Raw genomic sequence first — 9,645 nt, forward strand, 5'->3', positions numbered from 1 at the left:
CCTCTTTCCACCAGTTTCCTTTATTTTCTGCATTTTTTTTTAATTTCCACACTCCATTCTTACCCCTCATGCACATGTTATACTACTGATTTACACATCATCAGAAGAGGAAGAAGAAGAAGAAGAAGAAGAAGAAGAAGAAGAAGAAGAAGAAGAAGGAGTACTGTTTTAATCCCCAAGAGGATATTCAGTCATTTCACTCTGTTGTCATACACACAGGCCCAAAATACACACACATGCACAAACAGGACCCATACATGCATTGAATGGAGAGATGTCAGAGTGAGGGGGGTGTCAAGTCATTGCCTTGCTCAGGGACACCTCAGCAGTGCCCAGGAGGCGAACTGGCACCTCTCCAGCTACCAGTACACATTCCATATTTGGTCCAGAGGGAGACTTGAGCCGGCTATAAGATACTTTATAACATGCGGACTGGAGGAGCCGGGGATCGAACCACCAATCCTCTGAGTAATGGATGACCCTCTCTACCACTTCCAGTCAGTTACTCTGTTGCAGGTGTGACTACAGAAAGATATAAGGATTTTAAGAAAGCACTGGTGCAGCTTCATCTTTCGTCACAGTGACACAGATCAAGCAGTGCTCCTGTGGTGCTCAGTGAGAAATGCATGTCGCTAATACAGAGAGGGGAAGTAAATGGTGAATGGGCTTGCACTTGTATAGTGCCTGTCTAGTCGTCTGACCATTTAAAACACCCTTTCACTGCTTGCCATATTCACACACACACATTCATGGTGGCCAAGGCGCCATACAGCAGGAAGCATACAAGGTGCTACCTGCTACTCCTGTCACTCAAATGTGCTGAAATCACATGTAAACATGTGTATGTGACCTTACTTTCGCCATGGAAGTCTTGACATACACAACTCAAGTGTAACTTAGAGGAGTAAACGAGACTTTTACTGCACTGAAGCGTGAAATGAGCATTCAGTAAACTATCTGCAGGGTAAAAGCGGATAACCTAATTTGATATACTACAAGAGCTGTAATCCTGAGGCTGGATATCAGTCTGTTTTTGTCCACAGCTCACCAGCAGAGGGCCGTCAATATCCATGTTTTACTCAGAGCCTCATTATATAGAAAATGGTATCTTACTATAAAATGATGAAAACTCTGTGTGTGTGTATGTGTGTGTGTGTGTGTGTGTGTGTGTGTGTGTGTGTGTGTGTGTGTGTGTGTGTGTGTTCCACGTTTTTCTCCTCACTGACTTGGTCAATCCATGTGAAATTTGGCACAGTGGTAGAGGGTCATGGGAGGATGCCAATGAAGCAATATTACATCAGTTGGCCAAAGGGGGGCGCTATAGCAACCGATTGAAATTGCAAACTTTGAATGGGCATATCTCATGCCCCGTATGTCGTAGAGACATGAAACTTTGCACAGAGATGCCTCTCCTCATGAGGAACACATTTGCCTCAAGAACCCATAACTTCCGCTTATATAGATTTTCCGCCATTTTGAATTTTTTGAAAAACACTTCAAATGGATCTCTTCCTAGGAAGTTTGAGCGATCTGCATGAAACTGGGTGAACATAATCTAGGGACCAATATCTAAAGTTCCCTCTTGGCAAAAGTTGGAAAACTTACTAAAACTGAGCTTCTATAAGGCAATGAATATTGCGGAGGGCGTGGCTCATCACATAAAGGTGTATAACATCTCAAGGGTTTCACCCATCACCACGCAACTTTGTAGGCATATGACCACACATAATCTGAGGGGACCCCTCCATTATTGACCCCATCAAACAAAATGGGGGCGCTAGAGAGCTAATTTCTTATCTAGGCCTAACCGCCATATGGATTTTTACTAAACTTGGTAGATATGTAGAACAGGACGCCTCAAGGTGACTGGAGAAATTTAACTCTAATTGGCAACTGGGTGGCGCTATAACAAAAATGGCTAAAATGCGACCGATCGCTGTGGCTCCCCCTGTGGACCAATGTTGTTGTTTTTCTAATTTTTGTATGACTAAGTCATGGTATGGTATGCTGCTGCAACAAGGGCTAGCCGCACCTTTCCCATGTGAACTAGCAGTGCGCCCACTTTTAAGTCAATACAACATATAAACATTTTAACTATCTGCCTTTCAACGTGCTACCTCAACTACTAATGTACAGTTTCAGCCCACTAACTATCCCACTATTGGCAATGGTACTACTGTACTTTCAAGAAAGCAATTGTACTATCAAATTCACAAAAACTCTGTCTGAATACATTGCTCTTCTTAATGGGTTCAGTTGACTATTTAATCTGCAATTTCCTATGACCTGTATCCCAAACACACACCATGTGAAACTGTATGTGGGCAACTGTGCACTCAATGAGTATGGACTAGTTTATATCAATGGAGTTTGAACCCTGTGGCAGGAGCATAGAGGCTACTTGATTCATTGCGAGAACCTAAAAAGTAGTTCACAATTTCTCCATGTGTGTTTTAACGTAATAGCCAGTTTGCACTTGAGACAGGTTTTGCTTTTTGCAGTTTTCCCACCTGTTTATACTAGCCATTAAAAATACCACTCATATAAGCTTTCAGTGGAAGTGATGTGGACAAAATGCACAGTACTCATATTGTGTTTCAAGTTAGACAAATCAAGTGGCGATCTTCAATTACAGTTATCACAGAATGACATTTGCTCTGTCCTTAACGTGTTGAGCTGCAGTGGAAGAACAGCAGCTACTTCACTATGCTCACACTCACCAATAGAAACAAGCTCCAGAAAATCAACTCACTGACCCTGCCGCCACTCGCAGAACACTCACCATAGCACATAACCCCTGCCACCCCCTCAACCCTGCTTCATCCTCCTTCTTCCCTCTGGCTGCAGATACAGACAATACTCTGCAAGAGATCTTTGCTTTGGGAGGAGTTTTATGCTCTCAGACATTATTGGTTAATAAATGACCTGGGGTTACTGTAACAGACTTGTGCTGTGCTGTCGTGGTGTTCTTGTCCATTTATAACCTGCTCTGAGTAGACTGTGGTGCCATTTTTTCTCTATGGAACACAATAAAGAATTAATCTGAATCTGAAAAATTAAGCTTGTTTTTGTGTTTGATTCTTGTCTCATCCAAGTAAACTGATGAGTCTTATTAAGCAGTGGCTGTTTCAGGTTGTGCATTAACAGAGTGAAGTTTATTACACTGTTTTATATATATAGACAAATGAGTCAGAGCAAACAAACTGATTTGAATTTTATTTGCACTCATTACTGATAAATAAAAGCTTCACCCTGAATAACAAACACAAAAACCCTGTGCAGCAGTGAGAGGGAACTGACATAACATTGAAACTACCATACGTGCAATACATAGAAAATTGTGTGATAGATCTTACGTTTATCAATGTGTTAACATATACTATACTATTCAAAATATACTGTACAAGCTGTGAAATATTTCCATGTCTGTTTTGACTTCATGCACCTTCTCTGCCAGGACAGGTGGGATGTGCTGGGGCTATCAATATTTCTTAAAATAAATTTGCAACATTAAAATCTACAATAACATTTTAAGCTATGAACATATGTATTGTACCTGCACAGGCACAAATATAGTTTGCATTCCACTCAAATCTTCTGCCACATGCTGCTGCCGACTGCCTGTGATGCTGACTAGATATATAAACTTCAATGTTTGACTGCATCTGAAGAAAATCAAATAAAGTTTTGGTGAGTTATTTCTCAGAAATGTAACCAGGGCGATGTTTTTAGTTTGTGATTTTTTTCCTCATGCAGCAGACTCAAACCTGGCTGAGCTTCACACCAGGTCTTCCTGCACCTCTGCGTCTTCTCTCCGTGCTGCAGAGTCTGAGATGTTCTCATACACAGAGTCTGACTGATAGGGAGAGACGACAAGATGAGAGTGAGAATATGTAAATTATCTTCATGGCCTCATAAATTAACATCGTTTTAACCATTCTAGTAGAGTAAGTTCTGCCACTGTGGCCCAATCTCTGTCTCACCTCCAGAGTCTCTTTGGGTTCATTTGGTTCATTGGTGGAGCTCAGAGTTGTCTTCTTCCTGAATCTAATCCAAAAACAAATAAGTAAAACATCTGATCCAAAACTATGATAGAAAATATTCAAAGTAATCAGTGATGATTGATTTTTATATTTTCACCTCATGCAGAGACAAAATAGAAGCAGTAGAGTCGCTATCACAACCACCAGAGTCAGCCTGATGATATTCATGATCATTGTTGATTTATCTACAAATGGAGATTGACAGTTATGAGATATATACAGTGCTGTGCCTCACTGGAAGGGTTTGATACAAGAATTAGTAATTAAAAATAATAAATCCATAATGTCATGAAACCTGGAAATGTATCACACATGACTAATTAACATAATTAACTATTGAACAAACCTGCTGTAATTACTGAAGTAAATTACAACATTATAAGGCATCTGACAAACAGGCTCATTGTGACACACAGACAGAAGTTTTTTGAAACCTAAATCTAACTCGAGAGATGATGAGAAGTAGTCATGAGTTTGGATTGAGGCTTGCCTCAACCCGCGGCTGTTGTGGCAAAGACACAGTCATTGTAAAAGAGGACCTGCTCTAGCAGGTGAGCTAGTGGGTGCCCCTGATTCCTTCCTCTTCCTATGAATAACGCATGCAGCCTCTTTTCCACGTGAGTTGTGCCAGGATGGTGTTAACACACACTCTGGTGCTCTGGTTTAAACTTGTGCCCAGTTTCAAGAAAAAGGGCCTCAATACATTTTCTTAAATCCATTGTCTGACTCATATTTAAAATAATAATTAGTCAGTAGGAGGTTTTTATCTTACACTGGACAATTAATAGAAATGAAGATAAGCGGAGACTGCATTAAAAAAAACCTGAAGCTGCTTTTTTAATTACAGAAGATGGTGAATTTGAAACTAGTAGAGCCAAAGAAAGTAGTTATGATCTTCTCCTGTAAAGACTGGACAGATTTAAGCTGCTGTTTATTCTTAAATGAGCTGTTACACTCACATTTCACATGAACAAAGTTGGAGTCAGACATCGTCTTCCCCAGCTCGTTCTCAGCTGCACAGAAATACTGTCCAGAGTCAGAGGACTGGATGGAGCTGAAGACAAGCTGTGGCTCTTCACTGAGCAGTGTTTGGTTCTCCTTGTACCAGGTATAGTTAGCTGCTGGGTTAGCATCACTGCTACAGGTCAGAGTCACTGAACTGCCCTCCACTATCTCAGCAGAGGGACACACTGACACAGAGGGACGCTTTGGAGCATCTGGAGATGAATGAACATCAATAACTTAAAGATTAGAATCTGTTATTAAAGAACATGTATAACTATTCACTGTAATTGTATTGTCATGTTAGAGTTTATGAAGTGTGTTTTTTGTCCTGACACAGTGGAGTAAACTTACACACTGAAGGAGAGGCGTAATTCTCATATCCTTTCAGAGCACAGTAATAGGTGTTTGCAGGATTCAAGATGTCTATAAAAGAAGATGTGTGTTCCCAAATTGTCTGTCCATTCCTGTACCAGATGTAGTGATAATGATCAGGTCGAGCACAACTGTTGTGGCATTTCAGTTCTGACCAGGTACTATGGAATGACCTCCTCACCTGCACCTGGAGATCTGGTTTTGTGGAGATGAAACAGAAATGTTATTTTAGATGAAACTGTCAACATAAATGCAAATTCACACACACAATACATTTATATTAATGTTTCCTAGATGATAATCATTTGGGGGGAAAAAACATATGAATGAAAATGTTACCTGTGACAGACAGAGTGACTCCAGGTGAACCAGTTGAACTCCCACCTTGGTCTGTTGTGAACATGAACTTGTACACAGCTGAGTCGCTCTCTCTCAGGTCTGTGATTGTCAGAGTGCAGTCCTTGTCAGTAAAACTGTACTGTACACGACCTGAATACTGTGGGACTGTTCTCAGATCTACAGGTTCATATTCTTTAAACCATAATTTTTTCTTCAGTCTGGTATAAGGTGAATTTATTCTGGATGGGTATCTGTAGCTGCAGTGTATTTCCACGGTTGATCCTTTTACAGCACAGATCTCAGTAGAGGTGTAAGTCACTCTGCAGTCATACTGACCCACTGTCACTATAACACAGAGCACATCAGGAACCACAGTCAGACTCAGAACATCAGGAGACAGACTTTCTTTTATAGCGAAGATACTTCAATTTGTGAAGCTACAGCTCTGTGTTAGATGTCCTGTAATGACTTCTAATTAAAGTAAGAGAAGTGAATGTCTGGTGTTTAAAGGGGATGGCACCACATTGCATAACATCAAACCTCTCTATCAACTAAAAAAAACCTTCCTCTGTATATCTAAAGTGTGCTAACTGCCTCACAATGTAAATGTAGATCTACAGTACCTTGTACGGAGAGAAGGAAGACGGCAAATCCTCTCACTGCTGCTGTATAACTCATAGCTGCTCCTCACGTCTCTGTTAAATCACAGCAGATCACGCACATGAGAAATACTGTGTGTCAGAAAGTCAGAATACACATTTCTATATTACAAAATGAGGATGTGGTCTGTGAAGACAGTGTGTGTCTGCTGTGGTTGGAAACGTTGCACTAAATAGATATGAAGGTGTTTAACCAGGCCTGGCTTCCTTCCTCTTTACTTCAGTAACCTACACGATCAAACGAATGACCATGTTGAAATGGAGAAATGAATCTTCCAGCTGTTGTGGAGAGGATGCATTAGCTTCTTAAAATGCAGTTTGTGCACATGACAGTGAGATAGAGAGCCTAACCTGCCAGCCCTCACTGACACCTCGCAGAGCACTGACCATAGCACACAGCCCCTGCAGGCCTCTCAAACCACGCTTCATCCTCCTCCCCTCTGATACAGACAACTACTCTGCAAGAGGAGTTTTCACTTTAAATAACCTGAGCTCAATATTATGCTGCGTTGTTGTGATGTTCTTATATGTGTCAGCTGTTCCGCGTGTTTGATGGCATAGACTGTGATGTCATTTTTTTTCCTACAGAGTAGAATAAGGAATTAATCAAATCTAATAAACTTAAGAAGCTTGCTTTTGTGCTCTTTCTGACTCTTGACCTATCCACACTGTAAACCCCAGTCCACCCATGACACAAAATTCTGAAGTACAGTCTACACAAATGCCATGGACTGTCAAAATGACATAAAAACTTAATGCTGACTTGTCACAAAAACTCATCCTTTGTAAACTTGACATACTTTTGAGTTAATTTGACTGAAATTTATAAATATGATTTTACCTTATTAGTTTAAGGCCAATAAACAACACTGTCTTTGTGCACTTAATATATTGTGGTGTCTTGGGGCTAAACGGGTGGAGTTTCCCAGTATGCCATGAGACAGTGTGTTTAAGGCCGTAAGCCAAAGAAAATTGTGTTTAAATGTGTCCTTAAAGGCTCTCTAAGTCTTCCTAAGCTTGAAAAGTTTTTGTTACATACAGCAAACATCTCCTCACGATCCGCCAGCTACGTCCTCTAAATATGCTGTGAAAAAGTGCCGTCTCTGTAGGCAGCCCAGGCTCCGCTGATCATTGTTTATGTATTTCACAGTGCTTCTAATAGGTCACATTTAATGTTGTGGTAAAAGACATTTTGCCCCACGAGTTAGGTCATATACACAGTTAGTGACATCCCACCTGTGTGTGCCTAACATAAAGCTGAGCTTGGATGAGACAAAGGCCATTTCTTAGATCAGAATTCAACTATTTTCCCTTAACTTATGTGATGGGGTGCTTCTTTAATTAAGGGATTTAGTGCCAGTAAATGCATCCCCAGGCCTGCCTTGTCCCCCAACCACACCCCTAGTTAATGTCAGACTATAGAAGGCCCTTGGTGGCTGGGCTCATTCTTTAGGCTCCTGTTGTGGCTGGTTGTTAACAGGTATATATAATTCATTTTGTACGCACTCTTTTCGTTCGGTGAAGCGCAGTGCCACCTTGTTTGGAGGCTAGGCACCTATGGTGAGGTCCCCACACTTAATGCATGCCAGTAAAGGCACCAGGACACGTGTGTAGATTCCACCAGATTGCTGTGAACATTGCTGTGTTGCATCTGAGGTGAATTGGTGGTGGCACCTCTGGGCAATCCTCAGTGTGGTCTGCTTCTCTACAAGTGGCCTCTGCTCACTTGCCAGTTGTGGTTTTAGATTTTGGCTCAAGACTCTTTTAAGCTAATTACAAACAGTATTTTAATTCCCCCTTATTGGTATTTGTGTTGATTTGACTATGTAGGTTTTTTTCTTTTCTCCCAGCAGCTCCAGTCACTGATATCTGCTCATTTTTGCTACACTCAACAAAACATTTGGTTTATTTTGACTTTAACATCCCTGTCCTTGTTTCAGTAACGAGTCTGTGTGCCCTATTCCTAATTTTCGACTCAATTCAAGGCTCTTGAAAAAGACAATGCTGGGTGGCGTTGTCGGTCCTCTCCCTACTTTTCCCACTTATTGCCTCCTTGTCACACTTGCAACTGAGAAATCTAACTTGCCACAATATATTTTATAGTTGAATTAAACATTGAAAACTGGTTGTAAAATGTGTACTCAGTGTTTTTATGTTCATATGACATATAATTGAATACACAATCAAAAACAACAAAAAGTTGTGTTAAACTGACATAACATTCCTGTCATGTGACACTTTTTTTTTCGTCTCGTGTGCTCAAAACTTTAATGCTACTGTGTTGTATTAAACTAAAAGTTCTGAGTGCAAGTTGTTGTTGAGTGAATTGGGTTTACAGTGTGGTGAGTTTATTTCATCAAGCAGTAGCTGTTTAGGTGTCCATTAACACAGTAAAAGTTTATTACACTGTTTCATAGATAGACAAATAAGTCAGAGTGGACAAACTGATTTAAATTTTATTTGCACTCATTACTGATAAATAAAAACTTTACTCTGAATAAGAAACAGAAAAGAGTTCATTCAAAGCTGAAATCAAAAACTTCCTGTACACTATCGCCCTCTGCAGCAGTGAGAGGGAACTGACATGATGTTTAAACTACCATACATGCAATACATAGCAAAGTATTGAGTCTCCCTCTGGTTTGCCTGCATCTGGAAAAAAAATCACATTAAGTTCTGGTGAGTTATTTCTCAGAAATGGAAGCAAGAAATTATAGACTCAGCAGACTCAAACCTGACTGACCTTCACACTCAGTGTTCCTGTTCCTCTGCGTCTTCTGTCTGTGCTGCAGTGACAGTGATCAAGGCTGAGACGCTGATATCAGGACCAGACTCCAACTGATGGAGAGAGACAACAAGATGAGAGTCAAAGGCCTCGTAAATGGAATTTGGATTTCATATTGAAATGTATTCAGACGTGTTTAAAGGACAAACTGTTTCCTTTTTATTGCTCTTTGCTACAAAGGAAATCTACAGTAAATGTGGTTGGGGTAAAAATACACATTATTTCTGTTTGTTTCTATTAAGGAAGATGTTACTTGTCAAGGTATATAACGATATACAGTGTTGGGCGAGTTACTCTGAAAATTTACTACATTATATATTACCAGATACTTTCATTTAAAAGGTAAAGTTACTATAAAATATTACTGTGCAGAGTAATAAGTTACTTATTACACTGCTTTTGCGTTACTTTAACCAAAATGACCTCAGGAGAATAAATAGGC

The 9,645-nt window shown here is 40.3% G+C and overlaps 1 protein-coding gene and 1 long non-coding RNA gene across 2 annotated transcripts; both read right to left on the reverse strand.

Annotated features, from left to right (window-relative positions):
• Positions 1-3,731: 3,731 nt before the first annotated feature.
• LOC126390873 (uncharacterized) lies at positions 3,732-4,227 on the reverse strand. The gene is made up of 3 exons (XR_007569999.1): positions 4,141-4,227; positions 3,984-4,047; positions 3,732-3,856 (listed from the first exon to the last, which is right to left on the reverse strand). It is a non-coding gene; the product is annotated as an uncharacterized LOC126390873 (long non-coding RNA).
• Positions 4,228-4,534: 307 nt separating this feature from the next.
• LOC126390469 (B-cell receptor CD22-like) lies at positions 4,535-6,437 on the reverse strand. Its single transcript, XM_050044791.1, has 5 exons — positions 6,383-6,437; positions 5,760-6,104; positions 5,400-5,615; positions 5,003-5,260; positions 4,535-4,545 (listed from the first exon to the last, which is right to left on the reverse strand). The coding sequence occupies exons 1-5, from the start codon at positions 6,435-6,437 to the stop codon at positions 4,535-4,537; spliced, it is 885 nt and encodes a 294-aa protein (XP_049900748.1).
• Positions 6,438-9,645: the final 3,208 nt, after the last annotated feature.

The sequence above is a fragment of the Epinephelus moara genome, chromosome 5 (assembly GCF_006386435.1).
Source record: "Epinephelus moara isolate mb chromosome 5, YSFRI_EMoa_1.0, whole genome shotgun sequence".
In the NCBI taxonomy this organism is placed as follows: Eukaryota; Metazoa; Chordata; class Actinopteri; order Perciformes; family Serranidae; genus Epinephelus; species Epinephelus moara.

Coding starts and splice junctions, on each gene's coding strand:
- LOC126390469 (XM_050044791.1), bottom strand. CDS start 6,437: ATGAGTTATACAGCAGCAGTGAGAGGATTTGCCGTCTTCCTTCTCTCC. Junction 6,105..6,382: donor CTTCCTTCTCTCCGTACAAG/GTACTGTAGATC, acceptor TCTGTGTTATAG/TGACAGTGGGTCAGTATGAC. Junction 5,616..5,759: donor AGTCACTCTGTCTGTCACAG/GTAACATTTTCA, acceptor CCACAAAACCAG/ATCTCCAGGTGCAGGTGAGG.